The sequence below is a fragment of the Macrobrachium rosenbergii genome, chromosome 36, assembly GCF_040412425.1.
Source record: "Macrobrachium rosenbergii isolate ZJJX-2024 chromosome 36, ASM4041242v1, whole genome shotgun sequence".
Classification (NCBI taxonomy): Eukaryota; Metazoa; Arthropoda; class Malacostraca; order Decapoda; family Palaemonidae; genus Macrobrachium; species Macrobrachium rosenbergii.
In genome coordinates, this window is record NC_089776.1 from 17,098,519 (window position 1) to 17,120,548 (window position 22,030).

The 22,030-nt window shown below is 38.7% G+C and overlaps 1 protein-coding gene across 2 annotated transcripts in view; it reads right to left on the reverse strand.

The window, feature by feature from the left end:
• The window catches only part of LOC136856674 (uncharacterized), a 505,300-nt gene that overhangs the window by 16,807 nt on the left and 466,463 nt on the right, over positions 1 to 22,030 (reverse strand). For both annotated transcript variants that reach the window (XR_010858454.1, XM_067134732.1), the window contains exon 5: positions 5,254 to 5,666. Coding sequence is in view for 1 of the 2 variants with exons in the window: in XM_067134732.1 (XP_066990833.1) it covers positions 5,254 to 5,666 (413 nt within the window). In the remaining variant the exon portion in view is untranslated. The remainder of the gene's footprint in view (positions 1 to 5,253; positions 5,667 to 22,030) is intronic.

Genomic DNA, 22,030 nt, shown 5'->3' on the forward strand with positions numbered 1-22,030 from the left:
AAGAGGAACTCTTTGGGACTTGCACCAAGCTCGAAATAGTGCCCACTTAGCTTGATATACTCTGCCAGAGTATTCGTGTCTGCATTTGGCAATAGTTTGCTGAGCTGATTTTGAAAAGCCTTTCTTTCGAAGGAGTTCCCTGACTTTGTAGTCTGTCATGGCCAGAATAGACAAACCCTGATGAAACTACCAAAAGTGGGGTTGTTTGAGTTGGTGATGCTTTTGAGGTAGCAGTCTTGGGAAGTCCAACAGTAGTTCGAGAAGGTCTGGAAACCACTCCTTCATTGGTCAAAACAGTGCTACAAGGATTGCTGAGACATTCTGGTGTAACTGGAATTTGTTCAACACCTGTCTCACCATACCGAGAGGTGGGAAGGCATAGAGGAGCTTGTTGGACCAGTCCTGAAGCATGGCATCTGTTGCCAATGCTAAAAGATCTGCTACTGGTGAGCAAAACAGAGGAAGTTGGTGATTTATGGAAGTAGCAAAGAGGTCTAGGATTGGTGTCCCCCACAGTTTCCTTAAATCTTGGCACACCTGATAATCTCCATTCTGTGGGAAGCACCTAATTCTGGCGACTTGATTCGTCCGCCAGAGCTTTTAACTTCCCTTGGAGAATCGAGTCAGAAGATTTGTCCGGTTTTCATCCGTCCAAAGAAGAAGCTCCCTTGCTACCTTGTAAAGGGAGAAAGAGTGTGGTTCCCCTTGATTCTTTATGTACGACAGGGCGGTCAAGCTGTCCGAATGGACCACTACTGTCTTCCCGTAAACTTCCGTGCTGAAACTGAAGCCCAGATGTACTGCTTTCAGTTCCTTGGTGTTTATATGCCATTTTCTCTGTTCCGGGGACCATATCCCGGAAACTTCCTTGCTCCCTAGAAGAGCTCCCCAGCCTTGATCCGACGCATCAAAGTAAAAATCTAGGTTGGGGCTCAGAGGAAGAAGAGACTTCCCTTCCGCTAGACTTCCTTCTAAGCTCCACCAGCGCAGGTCTTCCTTGATCTCAGGGGATATGCAGAATTTGAAGGTGTCTGGAAAAACCTTCCTGTCCCAGCTGATCCTTAAGTAAAATTTTAGTGATCTCGAGTAAAGTCTGCCTAGGTGTACGAACTGCTTCATGGATGACAAATATTCCCAGAAGCCTCATCCACTCACTGGCTGAGCAGTGATCGAGGTTGAGAAACTTGTTTATTGTCTTCCGCCAAGACTCCACCACTTTTTTCGGGGATGGAGAAGCCCGAAAACTCTGAGAATCTGTTGAACAGGAATCAGCTGGGACTTCTGAAAGTTGATCATCAGCCCCAGATACTGAGCTAAGGTGAGAGTTCTTTGAAGGTCCTCCAAATACTTCTCCCTCGATTAGGTCCGAAGGAGCCAATCATTGAGGTATAGGGAGATCTTGATACCCATCAAATGGAGCCATTTGGCAAGGGGAGTGAGAACTCCGGTGAAAACTGGTGGTGCCACTGAGAGCCCGAAACATAGGGTGTGGAACTGAAAGACTTTGCTCCCATAGACTGTAGACAAACCTTAGATACTTCCTTGATTCCTGGTTATTGGAATATGAAAATATGAGTTCTGCATATCTACTGATGTCATCCACTGTCCCTGGCAAATGGATGACAGGACAGTGCAGTCTGTCTCCATTCTGAACTTTGTCTCCTGTACAAAGACGTTCATGGCGCTGACATCTAAAACGTCTGAAATGGGCCTCCAGCTGCCTCACGCCTTGGGCACCACAAAGAGACAGTTGTAAAATCCTTGGGAATTCTCGTTTTCTACTATTTCTATTGCCCCTTTTCTGAGGAGGGACGAGACTTCCTCCGAGAGGGGCCGAAAACCTCTCTGAGCCTCCGGAGTACACCGTCAATGTTACTGGCGAGCTGACTAAATGAGGCTTTTCTTGGAAGGGTATGGTGTATCCTTCTTTGAGAACACTGACTATCCAAGGCTCAGCCCCTTTCTCTCTCCATCTCTCCCAGAAGAGGAGGAGTCTGGCTCCTACTAGTAGTGTTCGGAGGGGAACATTCTCACTTGCGAGAGGATTTTCGGGTGGATGGCTTCTTGATGGCTCTTGATACAAATCTGTTACCGGAATGAGATCTAGAATACGATCTTTATCTGTTACCCCAAAAGGGATGTAACTGCAAAGGGGAAACAGTCCTAAGGGAAGTGCTGACATCCCCTTAGGGCATCTAAAAGACTATGTGAGAAGATCCTGCGTGCTCTTCTTCTGCAGGTCAGATGAAATCTCCAGCACAGTCAACTGAGGAAACAAATTAAGATGGTCTAGAGAGGAAAACAAAAGTGCAGAATTTTGAGAGGGAGTTACTCCCTTAGAGGTGTACGAACACCACAGCTCCCTCTTTTTAAGAACAACCATAGTATAAAGGGAAGCCAACTCCTGAGAACCATCTCTGATCCCTTTACCTATGCATGACAGCAACCCCCACCAGTCAGAGGAACTATCTTCAGGTACAGTTGTGCAGTCTTTAATCTTACAGGCTAGAGAGCCCACAGCCCAGTCCATAAAACTAAACACCTCAAAAACTCTAAAGATTTTTGAGGTGAGAAAGTTCCAAAGAACTAAACATGATCTTCGCTGAAGAAAAGGCAGATCTTCATGAAGAATAAATTAGGCCACATAAGTCCTCCTGGGAGGAGGCAGAGACTCCCAGGGAAGGAGCTTCCCCTGTGGCATAAAAGATGTCTCCTCTTGGGCAGCCTAGATGGAGGAAAACTAAAGATGGCACAACCTTGCTCCCTCTTCTCTGAAAGCCATCATTGATATCACTCAATACTTTCTTCACCGAAGAAGAAAGCACTAACTTTGGCAGCTTAGAAGAGTCCGATGACTGCGCCTCCATCAGGAAAGCGGAAGCAGGCAAGGAAGGGGCTGCAGGAGAAAAGAAACTCGGAAAAGTAGCTAATAGGTACCTTAGCAGCGACGTGTAATCGCAAGGATGAGCGTCCTGTACAAGTACATCTTCTTCATCGTCTGAAGACGCAGACGACAAGACCAAATCCGTGGACTGGGGAGCTGAAGAAGCCTTTTTAAAGGCTCAAAATGCTGTCCAGCTTGATCTGGACAGGGTCCACTGTAGAGGGCAACTGTGTACTAACCAAAGGCTGAAGCAGGTTAGACTGAGAAGCAGGAAAATCACCAATGACTGCTTGTGTTCCAACATGAACAGAAGCAAGAGAAGCATCAACAGCAGTAGGAAGGAGCTCGGCTGAATGCGGGCGCTCAAGCGCCGATGGGTGCTTTGTAACAGTTGGGCCTCCGGGAGACACAGAGCGTTTGGTCAACAATGAGTGCTCAGGCACTCTATGGCTCCAAAGAGAAGATGAGCGCTCAGAAACTGAAAAAAGCCCAGACGCTGATGGGTGCTTATATGCCTTCAGACGTTCAGGTGATGTCTGGTGTTCAGTAACAACGGGGGCTTCTGTCACTACATGGCGCTCAGGAGCCAAGGCAAGCTCTGGCACTGGAGGACATTCAAAAGAAGACACTCTACGTGAAGCCGAGTGTTTGCGAGACAATGAGCACTTAGAAGTCACATTCTGACTTTCCACTGCTGGAGGAATGGAAGAAAAATGCTCTGGGCTGTCCCAACTACTACATGGAGGTCGGGGACTATCCAGGGCATCCTTAGATTTCTTGCAAGGTGCTGGAGAAGAATGCGAAGCACCACTAGCACGTCTTTTCAGAGGATGTGACTCAGTCTACAAAGTGCCATTGATGCTTAGGAGAAGAATCTCCAAACTACAGGAAAGATAATGAACATCCAAGGAAACGCCTTTCCAGTGGCATTTGGCTGCAACCTGGGATTTAGCAACAGTTCAACTGAGGAGGCAATTACCCGAGGGCAGACCCCACCAACCTCCCTTATGCTACCAGTTTGACTCCTCCCAGGTTTAAGGGAGTATGCCATTGACCTTTGCCTGGGAGAATCGGTGGGCCAGGCAGCCACCTCCTCCACCAACATTTCACTTGCATTGGGCGCTACCATGCACTTCACTGGCACAACACTAACACTGGGCGCTCCAAATCACTCGTTATCCTTAAGCACTTTAGTGGACAAAGCTAACTGAGCGATGGATTCGACAATCAACTCGAGCCTTTTGTCAATCTTTAACTTGAGGCTGGTCATGGGGTTGGGTTCAGAAGTGAGAGAGCCAGGTATATGAGAGGGTTGCACAGGAGAAGGGTTGGCAGTGGGATTAATAGAAATCACAGGAACGTCAACATTGACGTCAACATTAACAATATTCACAGAACTATGAGATTCCTGGTTAGCTAAAGATTTGCTGGTCTGCCTAGCAGTAGCCTTCCTCTTCATATCCTTAGCCATTTTATTCCAATGTGATTTCAGTCTCCATTTTTTAAAGTCCCACTCATGAACACACACCTGTCCCTACAGCCTGTGCAGATCCTATGAGAGTCATACGATTCCTTGGTCAAATGAGTATTGCAGCCTTTGCTGCAATACCTAAGGCTAGATGAACCTGAGTCTGACATTACATAAAACCAAACCAGATAAAGTCAAAATCAAGATGTCAAATCAATTAATGTCACAATTAAAGTTCTAAAAGAACCTAACACTATCTAAATGTGCTGTAATGGCTACCAAGACAGAATACTTCACCAAACAATGGAATACAACAGGAAAAGACAAATTCCAAAATTCAATAAGCTGCTGCTAACAACTGGTGTACAGCCACTAGCTGGTGGAAACAAATTGAAGCCCATTTGCTTGTTGTTCCCCTCTTTCCCCAGAAAGTGGGCAGGGCGAGTCACCTAACCAAAACAAAATAGCACGACCCATGAATTTTAAAAATTTAGCTGGCGAGTGAGTGAAACTAATGGCAATGTAATTACTTGGTAAGTCACTTATATAAAACGAAAATTAGCATGATGAGAGCTGTGTAAAAAACAAAGTACAATGCTACACAAGAATTAAATAGCAAGTATGATTAATGCCATTTTTGTGTCAGATTAATAATACTGAGTAAATGTTTCTTTAAAACTATGATAAAAATAATATGCCTTGATGATTTTTTCAATGAATTAGGAAAATATCAGTTGTTCTGTCACATTAAATATATTCATCAACAAAAGCTTTTTTATAATTAATTCTGACATCAGTAAACTATTTCTACTAAATGATCAGAACACTTGAAACCATTATTGTACAGTAACACAGAAATCTACATGCTGTACAAGATTTATGAAATATTTTTAAAATTCACCTGTTGCTGTTGGAAGCAATTTGGGTGTTGTTGTTGCTGCTGGTGGTGCTGCTGTTGAAGCTGTTGTTGTTGCTGCTGCTGTTGTAGCTGCTGTTGCTGGGCATTAAACTGGGTAGGTGTGGGAGTGCGAGCCATCTGAGCTGGAGAAGGCAACCTGGGCATCTGCTGCATGTTATGGGCTCCACAAGACATTTGCGTTGGTGCGCTAGCCCCTCGAGCCATCTGTGCAGGTGATGAGGTAGCTCCATGGGGCATCTGTGTTCCTACCCCTGCTGCTACTACTGCTGCTGCAGCAGCTCCTCCTCCTCCTCCACCCCCTGCCCCTCTCCTAGGCATATGAGAGGTGGTGGGGTTCCCTCCTGGTGTGTCAACAGCCTCGTTTGCTTTCCGCTTCCGTTTCTTCCTTCCATCCTCTGTAAAGAAAACAAATATTAATTCTAAAGTGGAAATCTAAGACTAAAGTGACTGTGGTAAAAATTTTATATATATATATATATATATATATATATATATATATATATATATATATATATATATATATATATATATATATATATATATAAAATATATATATAAACAGCCACACAACTTTAATGTGTACTGTATATATATTCCTACTAATTGTGTTAGTTTTCAATGAGAATCTGTAAATAAAGAATCTGGAATCTAAAACACCCCATCTCACTGAAGTCTAACACAAGTAGTAGGATATATATATATATATATATATATATATATATATATATATATATATATATATATATATATATATATATATATATATATATATATATATATATATATATATATATAATCTAAATTAGGCATAATGTAGCTGAAAAGTACTGAAGTCTGTTAAGCAGAGGTGTTACTCAGTGTTTATGTGATTATATATATATATATATATATATATATATATATATATGTGTGTGTGTGTGTGTGTGTGTGTGTGTGTGTGTGTGTGTGTGTGTGTGTGTGTGTGTGTGTGTGTGTGTGTGTGTCAAAAGATTTTAAAAACCACTCTCTGATGGTTAGTAATGCTGTGTGAGTCTAAGGAAAATTTGGTAACATTGCTCTTACACTCATAAACAAACAGATGGGAGGCCATGAATGGGGGTGGGGAGTTTCCAAGGTGTGTTGCTGTGTTGAGAGGGGGAGGGGGGTCCTAGGAAAGTTGGGTGCAATTGGAGAGGAGCAGCAGTAAGGCTTTTTACAGGAATAAGCATGCAGAGAAGGGTTTTTTTGGGGGGAGGTGGGCAGCCGGGGAAGGAGTTTCCTTGGCTGGAGGGGAGCGGGAATGCATTGTGGGATTGGTGGAGAGGTGTCTAGACAGGCATTAGTCTAGAGTTTTTTTTTTTTTGTGTGATTATGCTTTTCTACACTTTCTTAAAGGATATTACAATACAGGTTCGCAATCTTTTATCTGAAACCCTTGGGGCAAGTTGTGTTTCAGTTTTGGGATTTTTTTTTTTTTTTGGAACTGAAGGTTGCTCCTAAATACAGAAGCATATTTCATTTCTAACAATTACTTTCCATATAACTAAAAAATATACAGCATCAATAAGAAACGTAATTTGCATATATACTCGAGTGCCATCTCATCTTTTGTATCATGTGACCTTAAAATTTTGTCCCATAACATGATTTCATCAGATATACACTATCGTGTACTCTGGTGAGAGCTGCATTTTCAGTAAATTACACGAAGATATGCTTAATTTGCAGATATCTCTTTTGGTAGATTATATAAGACTAGGCTTCCTATTTCTGTCTCAGTTTCGGTAGATTTCACCCATAATGCATATGTAAATTAGCTTTTAACTAATAAGTACAGAGGCCAAAGTTCAGTGGGTTAAGCGCGAATCATCTTGCATTCAATCTGGTTTATCACATTTGTGGCTCGTGTAAAAATTCATTTCTATTTCGCACATAAACAACCACTTGCTACTGCATGCAAAACACTGACATAAACAACCACATCGAAAAACATATGTTTGCCGATGTTACCGTAACTAACATTTTTATTAAGAGCTGCTGTTAAATTAAAAACCTGCTTATTTACGCAACGGAGAAAGTGATAAGAAAGTATTCCGCAATTTTTAAAGCAGCAGGTTATGGCTGTGACTGAAGAAACGAATAATGAACAGGCTGCGAAATGTTTTGGAGGCAAAACCAACATCTGAAACTGGCAAAATCACACATGTTCTTCGTTTAATTTATTGCGTTCGTGACTAAAAGTAGCAACGTGTCTCTGAATTAAGTTTCCTTCAGCAACTAATGACAGCGACGGTGTCGGTAAAACGCAATCAGCTGATGATTTTAAGAATGTAAACAGAACTAGTATGCAAATGGCGCACAGTCACTTTGTTCATATTTTGTATTATAACATGACAATAATACAAGCAATACAATTGGATATAGTTGAACAACTTTCATTTATAAAAATTATCATTATTCTCAATACAACTGTTAATCGACTTTTGCAATTGGATATCCGGGGCCAGTAGTCTCTCTCTCTCTCTCTCTCTCTCTCTCTCTCTCTCTCTCTCTCTCTCTCTCTCTCTCTCTCCACTAAAAAATTCCGGTTTATAGAACTCCAGATGAAGGATTGTAAACCTGTACTGATATAAATAATCAAATCAAGAAACAGTTGATTGCTGACGTCATATACCGTAACTATCGAGCGTTTATGAAGAGTTGGGTTAAACTTGTCAAGTTGCTAAAACTTGCAGATTCTCAATGGTGGCTTCCAAAGTAAAAATAAAATGCATTTTCTTCATCCTTCGCGCAATGGAGAAGATCTTAAAAACGAATACCACTAAATTCAAGTTGCAGGTTATACAAGCGGCTGCATATAAAACGAATAACGGGCGGGCTGAAAAACATTTTGGGATAGGCGACAGCGATGTTCGGAACGGGCGAAATAACACGTTTACTACTTTTAAAATCCAATAATCTGCATGCTTTAAAGCGAATTTTGTTAATCTGCAAGAAAAAGTGTCTCTGAATTATGTTTCTAATGGCAATTTATGACAATGATCAATCAGCCGAGATTTTGAGAATGTAAACAATATCATATGCAAATGGCGTACGAATCACAACATACATAATAATACATGCAATATACTGTAACTGGATACAGCAAAACAGCTTTTACTTAAATCATCATTATTATGAATATAGTTGTGCTGTTTGACTTCTGCAACTGATTACTTTTTTCACAAAAAAAAAATCGGTTTTTAAAATTACGGATGAGATCGTAAACCTGTACTGCATTGAAACTAGAGATGAAATAACCATGCACAAAGCAAAACATAAAGAGAAAACAAACGACACCTTGGCAGGAAACACACTTTCATACGTGCATATAGCCTATAAAACACACACACACATGCAAATAACAGTACACACACCTACCTTCCCTTCTCTACTATCATTTCTCATACGGTAATTTTCACTGCATAACATTACGAATAAACCTCCCAAAATTATGAAAAAACAATAAAAGTGAAAGCAAAAGAGGGAGAGAGACAGAGAGCAAGTGTTTCACGATTGCTATTGGCTTAAAAGCACGACCCCATACGTCATCATACGTCACTTTGCGTATGCCTTTTAAATGGCTAATTTGGATACGTCATCAGCTTAATAGTGCATGGTAGAAGGTGTGTGGGTGGGCAAGCACTCGGTGTTTTTTTTTTTTGTAAGCTTTCATGCTATTGGCGGAAGCACACACATTATTACACATTGCGATTTTTTATTTTTTAATGGCTTATAGATTTATGCCTCAAAAACATATTTTTTTCTAACTGGCTACATCTGGAAAGTATCAATACACTTGATAACAAGAGCATTTTCCCTCCTTGTACACTTTCTTGTGATCAGTGACTTTGGGAAGAAGACGTTTAGGAGTCAGGTCTGCAAGGTCACGGCAAAAGGATGACAAGAGGACACAGAACAATCGCCCTTGAACTAGTACCGTCAACAAGGGTGGCTGGAGAGCGCATTGGCAGTGTTGAGTTGAAGGCTGCAGCTATGACGTTCGCAGCCTGCATGGGGTTGCGGACCTTCAGGTGTCTGAAGGTTGGCTGTTTAGATTCAAAATTTGACATGGGCTTTCTAACGAGAAAGCTTTGGATGCTTCCGAGGAGGAAACAGAGGAATTTCAGCTGATGGAAATTCCCCTTGTTGATGATGATGTGCCAGATTCATCTAGTGAGGAACCTGATGTAACTTTGCGTCAGTGATCAGGACCCTCTAGACATCAAGGAGGTACAGGAGGTATAGGATACAGTGGTGTGGGGGGGACTTGTAAACCTCCTTGCAAATTTTTAAAAGTTTGGCCAATATATGTAATTTCGGCACGGCACACAGGTACATAAGAGAGAAAATTTTGTTTAAAATTTTAAAGTCTGTTATTATTTGTGTTTAAGCAAAGTATGAAAAAGAAAGTGATACCTGTTACTGTCTTCGGTAGTGTTATGTACAAGAGGGAAAAAAGGGGTTCGCTTTTTTTTTTTTTTTAAAGTTATTTATACAGTTTATTTTGTTACACATCTGGGAAAATAAGCTAGCTAGTTGTCTTTTGTATCAAGTTTTCAGTTTAAAATATGATTGTGTTTATAAGCATGTTTAGTGTTTACGGTTATGCGGTATTGACAAGTTAAGGGAGTAAGGGTATGGAGTTACCATTTTACTGCCGTAGAGTTTTATTTGACCTTGTTTCACAGGGCCTTGGCTCTACTACTCTGGAAAACCAAGAGATTACTTATATATATATAGTGTATATATATGTATATATGTATGTATGTAGTATGTATGTATGTATGTATGTATATGTATATATATATACACACACACATATATATATATATTATATATATATATATATATATATATATATATATATATATATATATATATATATATATATATATATAATACTACAACAATACTTCAATTTAACAGACTTCTGTACTTTTCAGTACATTATTATAATTATATTTTTTGCTATGCTTTATTTTAGATGTGATACATTTTTTAACTAAGTTTTTCAAAAACTGAACGATAAGTGAAGAGTACAGGTTAGTTTAAGTTAGGAACTATGTGGAACTGCCATTAACTGTAAGGTACCTAGAAAAACTCAAGTGTACGCTATTATAAAGGGTCTTTGTTACTTAAGAGACTTAGTTGCTTATCAGCAAGTCAGACCCCAAAAATGTCTCAAGTTGAGGTGCGACTTTTGCACGTATGTATCACTTTTATCTTTGTGTGTGTGTGTGTAAGGAGATTCACAACTGAAACACTGCTCCTAAAACTTAATGAAGTCCACAACCTTTGATTACGTACATTGCCTAATATGGGCAGCAATGTCCAGGTAGCACTATTTACTACAGCAGCTGCACAAGTCAATTATAAGTTCAATAACCTGACACTGAGTCAGGTACTGAGCAAACTGAATATAAAAACAAAAGAAATATGATTGTCGTATGGGTACTGAAAAAAATGGTAGGTATAGCACATACAAGCGCCTACGGAAACAAAAGTTAGAATGTAGGATGCGATTGTTAGGCTAACTTTTCCTGTAAGGAAAAGACAGTGTGTATATAGAATGCAAAATGAGAGAAACCTTTACCTTAAAAGTTAACATTCAGATTTATACACTTCTCTTCAAATGTATCACATTAAAAATGGTAGCCAAGCAAAATGGCACCAGAATAATGTAGCTGTTAAGTACAGAAGTCTGATAGGATGAGGTCCATGAACTTGAAGTATGTATGTATGTACGTATACACATATATTATACACCCATACACTAACACACCCACACACATCAGTAACTTCTCAACTTTATGGAACTCACCTTATCAGACTTCTGTACTTAACAACTACATTATTCAGATTTTAATTTTTTTTCCTGGGCTACCATTTTAAATGTGATACATTTTAAGATAAGTCTATAAAACTGAATGTTAAAGTTAAAGTATAGGTTAGGAACTAACTGGAATTGCTGTTAGCACATCTCCAAAATATTCAAGTACATGATATAATATAGGGTCTAGTTATTTCTCCGCAGGTCATATGCCTACTTTTAAACACAAAGTTCATTAGCGATGTACCACACCAGCTAGATGAACTAGACTATCTGCACCATCTACCATTCACTTTAATTCTTCCTGATTAATAAGATCCCTCCTTTCAAAAACTACTACATCAAACCAGCACTCCCACAACCTAACAATCAGACGATCATTCTATGATCTTTCCACAGAACCAAACTATCTAAGAGTATGGTAACCTTTTTACATTTGTATATCTTCATACTTCTCACCTTTTCAACTGCTCTTGTGTCACACCTCGACAGCTTTAATCTTTTTTCATTCACACTGCATATCAGCATTTCACTTCATAAAACAAGAGCTAGTTCATATATATGTGTGTATATATAATGCATGTGTGTATGTTGAAATATATACACACTTGACGTTGAAACATATACAAAACTTCTAGGGAGCCCAATAAAACTGGAAGTACAATTTCCCCTGTTTCAGACGGAAAGTAAGTTACAAGAATCTGACGGAAAGAACACAGTAAATAAATGAGCGAGAACATGAAAATGTAGTTTTGTCATGATAAATACCCAAATGCTTAGCTAAACTACTTGCATGTTTTGTCATTTATTCCACTAAAAATTGCCTAGTGTGTAATTATAGTGTCCAAATTTTGAATTAAAATTGATAATAACTCTACCCTTTTTCTACACTATTCACATACTTCAGTTATTATTATTATTATTATTATTATTATTATTATTATTATTATTATTATTATTCAGTACATGAACCCTGTTCATATGGAACAAGCTCACAAGGGCCATTGACTTGAAATTCAAGCTTCCAACGAATATGGTGTTCACTTGAAAAAAGTAACAAAAAGTAATAGGAAATACAGAAAGAAGAGATCAGTTATTAGAAAAAAATAAATTGACAAACAAATAAAAAAAAATATAAGTCAATTATAAAAATACACGGAGAATTGTTTTAGTGTAGTAATGCTTTGCATCTTAGCTTGAACTTTTGAAGTTCCAATTAAACAACGTCCTCAGGGAAAATGTTCCAAAGTCCAACGGTGGGAGGAATAAAGGGCCTTTGGGACTGAGAAGTTCGACAGCGAGGCATATTTACTGCATATTGGTACTGCTGTTCAGCAAATCTGGTTGCTCTTGGCAGGGAAAAAGGATCGGGGATCAACTGTGAATGTTAAAGATTTCTGTTAAAGTATAGCTTATGAAAAATTTACAATTAAGAGATCATCTGTCGACGGTCAAATGCTAATGTTAGGAAACAGAAACCTATTACCACGAAACACTCTGTCTAAAAGAGATAAATCTCTGGAAGAAGTAGACATCCACACCGGAGAACAGTAATCTTGTAAAGGGGGGACAAATGACCTAAAACAGGTTGCACTGATGTTATCAATGTTATAAATATATGAGGCCTTACTTGCAATACCTAACTTCCGTGCGGCATTTGCTTATTAGATGTTTCTCAAAAGTAAGATGCAAGTCAAAAGTTATGCCAAGAATAGCTAAAGCTTCAGGCTAATCCAGCGTTGTCCCATCCACCTGAATGGGAAGATGGGGTGGTAAATCTGTACGAGATCTGCTAATCAACAGTGTTTTCGTTTTACTAGAATTCAGCCTCATACCCCACTGACTACACTAATCCGCTCCATGTCACAACTGAGACTAAGGGCAGCTTCAATTCTCCTTAGTGTTGCATCGTCAGCATACTGAAAAATCTTGTTTTCCATGCCAACAACCATATCACTTGTATACACTAAAAATACCACCGGACCAAGAACAATACCCCGTGGAACTCCAGACACAATGGGTCTTGGTTCGCTAAAGATCCCATCAACAGCGAATCGCTGCTGTCTACCTGTCAGGAAATCTTGCAGTAATCATAAAACATATCCACCCATTCCAAGATTCTGAAGTTTATAAATACTCGTAAATGCCTCGTGATTTACCAAATCGAAAGCAGCACTAAAATCTATTTGAATTACTCTACACTCAAAACCCTTATCAATCTCCGCATGTTAACCCACCACAGGTTACTGACTGCCAAGTATACAATCCACTGCTTGGGTTAACAGAGGCAATGGAGGTTTTAGGTAGGGGCCTCAGTTTTTCTTCTTCACCCAGATCCAAACCCGGGATCTTCAGGGAGAGACTTCAGTAGGAAAAACTGCCTTGGGTGTAATGATTGCACTCTGCACTTTAGGGAAAAAGGCAAAGGCCTATTTGTTAAGTTTAAAAAAAAACAATCCTTTATGACGCAGAGTCACACAAGCAAAACTTCCGAAGAAAATTTCCGAGAAACACAGAAGTCTTAAAGTAACAGCAACCGGTTATAAATTTATATTGGTTTGCATCTAGGTACTACCACATTTCGTCAAGAGCGAAAATACTCGCAAATAGCAAACATGTGGACACATGCATTGGCTACTTGGTTCTCACAGCAGGTGTTCGTGAACGTGCTCTGTCTGCACATTTGTAAATTTCAAACACATGGAAGACTACATACAGTAAGTCCACTGCAACTAAACAGTATGGTTCTCCAAACTGTTTTGCAGTGCGGTAATCAATTTGCAAACTGATCTATATACAATATGTTGTTATTATTATTATTATTATTATTATTATTATTATTATTATTATTATTACGCGGATCTATATATAATATATGTTATTATTATTATTATTATTATTATTATTATTATTATTATTATTATGCAACCACTGTTAGAAAAGAATGCTACCAAGCCCATGGGGTCCAATAGCTAAAGCACCCCTGTAGGAAAAAAATAGATCAGAAGTATAAACTATATAATAAACGTAACAAATAAAAATTAAGAAGAAATAATTGTAAATTTGAAACGCTGGTATTGTATACGCATTTCCTTGAATTTCTTCAATAGAAATATTTTTAACCTTTTTACAATGAAAAATGCATCCAGTTGACTTTTTAAAATGTCTTCATTCAATCACGGTACGATTACCGATATGTGCTAAAACAACACAAAGGACAACAGTGAAGCAAATGATGAAGGTAAAAATAAATGAGAGAAAAAGTCAACATGTTGCTCTAGCCGCGACACTCAAACATGTTCAGCTCCCTACTAACTCAGATCCACAAACAGAGAAGAAAACGTCTTCAAAACTGCCACCTATTCAGTCCCGTTTCTTGTGTATCATCAATTTCCTTTTCAAATTAATAATACCTGACAGTACAACTCCGTTTGCTGATCCCGGCTCAACGAATGCTGTGCTTTTCATTCCACATGTCATACTCAACAAGTACTTGTAAAACCTTGGAATAAACAATTACAGATGATGCCAGAATGTCTTGGCAAAACAGTTTTCGTGATTTTATGACGGCTCAAATGCTTTTACACTTCTAGTTTCAAACATACGGCAATTTTCGTCATTAGCAACGAAGGAGGGCAAGCCCATAGAAAACAAAGAGTAAAAACCAACTCTACAATAGCTGAACTGCTTGACAATTTATATATATATATATATATATATATATATATATATATATATATATATATATATATATATATATATATATATTAATGTTTAGAGAGAGAGAGAGAGAGAAAGAGCCCATGCACTGGTTCTCATGCAATATTCACACCCAATAATTCAAAGACTGGTGGTAAGACAAAGCTATCCTGACCCCTTGACCACGAAGGCCCATCGGAATGCGGCAAAGGAAACAGACGATGGCTCTTACTGACGAATCAATGTAACTTTCGGCTGTCACCCCCTCCTCTCCCCCTCCCTTCCCCACCAGAAACAGATGGAATTCGGCTCTTTGCAGTCGCTCGCTGCGGGAAGAGGCATGGCTTGGGAGGAAGGGAAAGTTGGTCGCCGATAGTGGATGGGGGAAAACAGAGATTCATTTTGGTGACATTTAATTAATTCAAAAGTGTAGCAATATATTGGGAAGGCCTGATGATGACACAAGATGAATGCCCACACGCAGAGAGAGAGAGAGAGAGAGAGAGAGAGAGAGAGAGAGAGAGAGAGAGAGAGAGAGAGAGAGGTGGTCAGTTTGAATAACAACACTCGAGAAAGAGGGAGAGAGAATATAGCTCCTTTATAATCCATCAGTTTCAGAAATAAAATAAAGCAGTGGCGGAGGAGTTGGTCAATTTGAAACCATTTTTATCTTTATGAAGTAATACAGGTAACATTTGTTTGAAAAAAAAAATGAATACACTTTGTTGAAGGTATAAATACACATACATTCACATACACACAAATGTGTATATATATGTATATATATAATAATCTCTCTCTCTATCTACATATATATACACACATATATTATATATATATATATATATATATATATATATATATATATATATATATATATATATATATATATATATATATATTTAGGCCAAAAAAGGGTGTGGCTAGAAGGGTTTGGAATTTCCGGTATTCAGTAAGTCCCCAGAGATGAGGCTGCTAAGTCGCAGTCCTCTTCCCTTGACCCCAAACGATGGCTGTGCCAATTTAGGGCCGAACCGATTAATGGAAGACAAGCCGGGAATCAAACCACGGGCATTGCTAATGCAAACCTCGTGAAGACCACTGAGCTACGAACTCGCACAGTTCTTTCCCAATACGACCTTTCGCTTTTCGAGGTAATGGCGTCAGGAGGGTAGAGCCTCTTGATTTTCAGCAAGTCTTTAGGAATGAGATGCTGGCCCACCCCCAGTCGCCAATGGTATCCATTCACAATTGGTTCAACAGGGAGTACGACAGGCTGGGACAGAACCATGTTCCATACTAAGGCTAACTAAGCATTAGTGTATGCATGTATGTATTATGTATGTAAGTATGTATGTGTATATATATGTGTGTGTGTCTGTTATTACTTCTATGGGAATTATGAGAAAGGAAGGTGGAGACGGGTGGAGATATGAGGAGATAAAGCACAGAGCAGATGACATAGGCGAGGTAGTGACGATGCTGATATATCACCCTACCGAATAAAAACGGGACGTTCCTAAATAGTCATGTAAAAAAGATAGACAGATTTAGGTGCACTACTCTCAATAACGTATAGCCTAACAGTAAACTTAGAAACAATGGCTTCGCAGAGGTGCAGTCAAGCTGCACAGCAAGGGGAGAGGGTCAGAAGTGTTTTCATCCCCTTAGCTGATGGAAAGACCTTGAATGAATGGGTTCCAAGAAACAATAAAAACACGACCCACTGCAGCTCAAATGGCATTTTTAAGGTCTGTAGCTAGTTGAGGCAGTTTTTGGATCTTTTACGAGGGGCACTGGTCCTATCTTTAATCCGGTCCTGAGTCAGGTGTTACGATTTTGTTCTAAGCCTTGGTTTATGGGATGAGTTGCAAGCACCAGGCTCCATTAGAAGGTCATGAGAGCTTATGGGGTAATGGCGTAGGACATTTGCAGGTCATCACCCTTTAAGTAATAACCAGACTTGGTGTTTCTTCTCTGATCACGGCTCTGGCACGAGTCTGGTAGACATCAAAGGCGCCTCACACTGAGGGACCTGGGCAACCCGAACGAATTGTAAGGTCTGTAAGGTACCGGACGAATACAAAGCTTTGAATGAGTTTCAAACGACACCCAGTTTCGCTATCGCTAGACTGTTAATATACCTTGCATCTTACAATACAAGACGATGTTCAGTTCCGGCATTTTCAAGTGTCGCCCTGCTTCAGGTATTCCGAATATATTGGTTCTGCCCAACCACATAATGAACACTAACAGCACCAGTCAGTCAGGTGTTCGCCTTATACTCAGCGAAGAGCAAGGCTACAAAATGATGATGAAAGAGGTCAAAAACATCTCTATTCACGGTCAAGGTCAAATAACTGGTCCAGAACCTTGCGATGAGTAGTCTGAGGATGATGTTTCTCATCAAATCAAAGCGACTCCTATTTTGAAAGGAAGCATCAAGTCTTGTTAAATAGTGACAAAAAAAAAAAGTTTGAACGAGGAGGGTACTCAAATTTAGCATACAGGAAAACAGAGACGAGCAAGAGTGAGTGTGTGTGGAGAGAGAGCGGAGAGAAAAATATGTCACATAACCAACTGTCGTAATGTGGTCTGCTACCCAAATAATGTTACACTTAATGTCTATCTATATAGGCCTATATATATATATATATATATATATATATATATATATATATATATATATATATATATATATATATATATATATATATATATATATATATATATATATATGGAATCTATTCAGATGCATTTTAATAGCCACAGCTACCACAAAATTTTGGGAATACTTGAAATTGCAAACCTCAAAGCCACATGGAAAATTGGGATTCGAACCGACGCAAGATAATAATAGTGAAATACTGAGGTAAAACTTATCCCCCTGTGCTGAGTGGTACTGCATTCTTACTATCAAGGGTGGGTTCGAATCCCACCACAGTAGGAAAGACAGCTTCATCTATTTTGCTATCTGGATTCGAGGCTGACTGTGATGAACATATTTAAAACGTGTGACTTAATCAAGAAGCTGAGTGGTTACTGATATATATATATATATATATATATATATATATATATATATATATATATATATATATATATATTACAAAACCGTATTTATCCAGAAAATCATAAGCGAAAACCATGGCTCCAGAAAATCATATGTAACTGTGTTCCACGAGCAAGGAGGAGCTTCCGAGCTTAATAGCCGAGGCAAAAGGCACAGGAGAAACTTCCCTGTCGGCTTCATCCAGTAAGGTGTTCTCACCCCTTTAAGAAGAAAAACTCAAGTCAATAGTCGCCGCTCGACAGACTTCCAAAAGGGGCGCACAACAGGACCCACCTCCTCCTCCTCTTCCCCCTTTTCTTCTCCTCCTCTTCTCCATCCAACTTCCTCCCCCTTCCCTATCCTTCTCTCATCTTCTTTCCAAATGAAAGATGGGGGGGGGGTGAAAGGAAGGGGTAAGTTAATTAGGGAGGGGATACAACGAATTCGTTCGGAGTTATTCCACTTCTAAAATTCGAAAGGATGACGTTAGTAACAATCACGATAATTTCAGCAGCGAGATCAGATTATTCAACCTGATCTGGCGAGTTTCCATTGAAAACAAGACCGCCTGATGATGACAATTTTCGGTTTAATAGCATATTAACGACTGGCTGAGCACGAAAATTATACAACTATACAATTTACCTATACAAACACTGTATTGTATTTCCAAATGGTTCTATATTTGTTTCAAATGATCAAATCCCTTTCATACAATTCTAGGTAAAAAGAAATCTTTAAACATTTCTCCGTACAGAAATATATTGAAATCTGAAAATTTCCAAATGTTATTTTACAAAATAAAGGGAATCGTTCTAAGCGGCGTAAAGTGATCTCCCCACAGAACAACAATATGAGCACGACTCTTTCTCCCAACTTTTTGGTCAGGGAGAAAACTTGGTCGACTCACAGTTCACATAAAGACAAGAAGAAACTCATAATTCTACAGAAGTGGTTAAATTTAGGATATGATGCAAATCCAATTCACCCCAATCAAGCCCAATTTTCTCTGACCCCAAATACACGTATATCATACATTACAGGAACATTTGGTAAACAAATAAATCTGGACAAAAAATAAGTGACTTAGATAAATCTAAAGATAGACTCCTATTCCAGAACACAACTAGCAAAACAAATCTAAAGATAGACTCCTATTCTAGAACACAACTAGCAAAACAAATATAGATAGACTCCTATTCCAGAGCACAACTTGCAAAACAAATCTAAAGATAGACTCCTATTCCAGAACACAACTTGCAAAACAAATATAAAGATAGACTCCTATTCCAGAACACAACTTGCAAAACAAATCTAAAGACAGACTCCTATTCCAGAACACAACTTGCAAAACAAATCTAAAGACAGACTCCTATTCCAGAACACAACTTAAAGATAGCAAAACAAATCTAAAGACAGACTCCTATTCCAGAACACAACTTGCAAAACAAATCTAAAGACAGACTCCTATTCCAGAACACAACTTGCAAAACAAATATAAAGATAGACTCCTATTCCAGAACACAACTTGCAAAACAAATCTAAAGACAGACTCCTATTCCAGAACACAACTTGCAAAACAAATCTAAAGACAGACTCCTATTCCAGAACACAACTTGCAAAACATATCTGAAGATAGACTCCTATTCTAAAACACAACTTACAAACAGGGCTTAAATATCAACGATAGCAACTAGACCTGCAGCTGCCGTAGTTGATTATTCGAACTGTACTATATAATATTCCTTATGGAATCAACGTTCACAATGAAGCCGTCAACTATATGAGAAATGGTAACCATTTTTTTTTTTTAAATATCATAGACTTCCCAAGTTGAACCTCAACAATAGACATTTTTCCTGTTTTGTGGTTAAACTAAGCTGGTCTTGTGCCATCACGAACTCGGGCAATGCGACCAGCCCATATGAAGCCGAATTTTGATTAGCCAGTCAAAATTCGCACATTCTGCTGCTATTTAAAAAAGACCATTTTTTTCTGGTCATATCATAACTTCACGAGGATATATTAATTTGAGGATAATCAGACGACAGTTCTCCGTTATGGATTACTCTTTAGCTGTTAAAAAAAGAAAACATGGTCATGTTACTCACCAACTACAATTACTCTTGCAACAAAGGAATTATCTTATCTGTACAGATTTTGTTAAAACTCATTCTCAAGGAGACCCTTAGTGGCCATAAAAATAAAATGCGGTATGCCGCTGATTTTCACTGATTTATCTTCTTTTCTTGACTCATTTCACACTAGTGTTACCATTCTAACTCAAGTAAGACCATTGGACCTGTTCTACTTAAACAAATAACTTAAGCTCAGGAGACACTTTTCCCCTCTCTTCTGTAGCCTCTTCTTTCAAATAATTCATTCCGTCATTCACTCACTGACACAAGAACGATTTCATTCATCTTCATACATCGTAACTATGGAATATTTTGTCATCAGTTAACGTACAACACATCATCATTTAATCATTATATAATGGTATAAACGATGAATTTTTCTCTTTTTCATGGCTTTGATATTCATTCATGACACCCCTTTTCTTTTAATATACATACATACAAAAAAAATTATGCGTGTGTAACTTTCTTTTTGGTCTGTGGAGCTTAAGCAGTTTATACTGTAAAGCCACTCAAGAGTTATAAGGCACGGCACTAAAAGCGAAGTGACCTTGCTTGTCCAGGTTTCAGCATAAGCTGTTCAAGGGGTATTGAAGTAACCAAAACACTTCAAAAGCATAGAGACCTAAAACCTTTAAGTTAGAGGATAGACTAAAGTCTGTACGATAAAACACAAACCATTTCTTGACAGCCTTTGTTTGTTTGTTTGTTTTTATCCTGATGGTGCTGGCTACTGGAAAAATCGAATGTTTGGGTACTTCAAATCACTATGTTCTTTGTCTTAAGTTTACTTCTTTATTTCTCTGCTTACGAACCGGTATACATCTGCTTACTATGCGAAAGCCTTACTAAATTAGTGCCATTTTTCGGCATTTTGAATTATAACAAGAATAATATTAATATCAGTTTCATTTTCCATAATCACACATTATACGCTAACCAAAATGACTGTAAAAGAAATATTTCAAACGCACTATCCACTTCCACAGAACCTAATGTGATCTTACTGGAACAAGCTGTTTGAGAAGAGACGTCTCTCCTTTGTGGCCATGAATTTATGCTGAAATCTAGACACAATATATGCGTACAGCGCAATATAGTACAATGGCCTTCGGTATAATTTTTCCACATTTTGTCGCATTTTACCCAACTTTTGTCCTGATATTTCGAATAGTTATGCAAAAAGCCCACCTCAGTATAAATTATTCAAATGGATCATACCAGCTGATTGAATTGGAATAATTGCACCGTCAGTTAATCACTGACATGATGAGGATTCTTTTTCTCAGCACACTAGTTTTTTTTTTTTCATTTACGTAACCCTTGGAACTGAACTACAAACCTCTAAACTAGTCTAAAGGTTCACGAGCGCCAGGTTGAGAACCCCTACCCTATGGTTTCAGCACCTGGACATCCACTCAAACTACATGATTAAAATCCGTCAACTTCTTGGTTTCTTTTTGTTGAAGTACTTATAAATAAATCAACTTCTCTCTGCTTTGAACATCTACGGAAGGCAATCAATGCCCTAAACTGTAGTTTGAGCACTTCACCTTTCAAACTTGACTACTGTTACAAAAAATCTAAACCTCTTGGGTTTTAGCCTCACGAAACTAACAAAAAATACAACAGTACTACTGGAGGGGGGAAAACCCTTAAGCGTATTCCTCTACTACTGCCTGGCCCCTTTCAGAAGACGAGGAAATGGCTATATGAGTAAGAGCCATCTGCAATTACCGTGGTAATAAAGACTTTCTCACTAAACGAAGTTCTAGAACCCGATGGCCAGTCCCGACATCAAAGCGCCCGAGCCTTCGCGAAGTATGCCACCAGTCCCTTCAGTTCTACCCAGAACGGGGGAAAAGCAGTCACCGTGTGGCCTCAATTTCCAATATTTTTTCGTGCAAACGAACACCCAAGTACATTTGTTTGCCATGCAAACAAAGAGCGGGAGCAGTTCCCTTACATGTTCAACAAAATAAATTCTCTGATAAGGTTAATGACCGACAGAACTGTGTT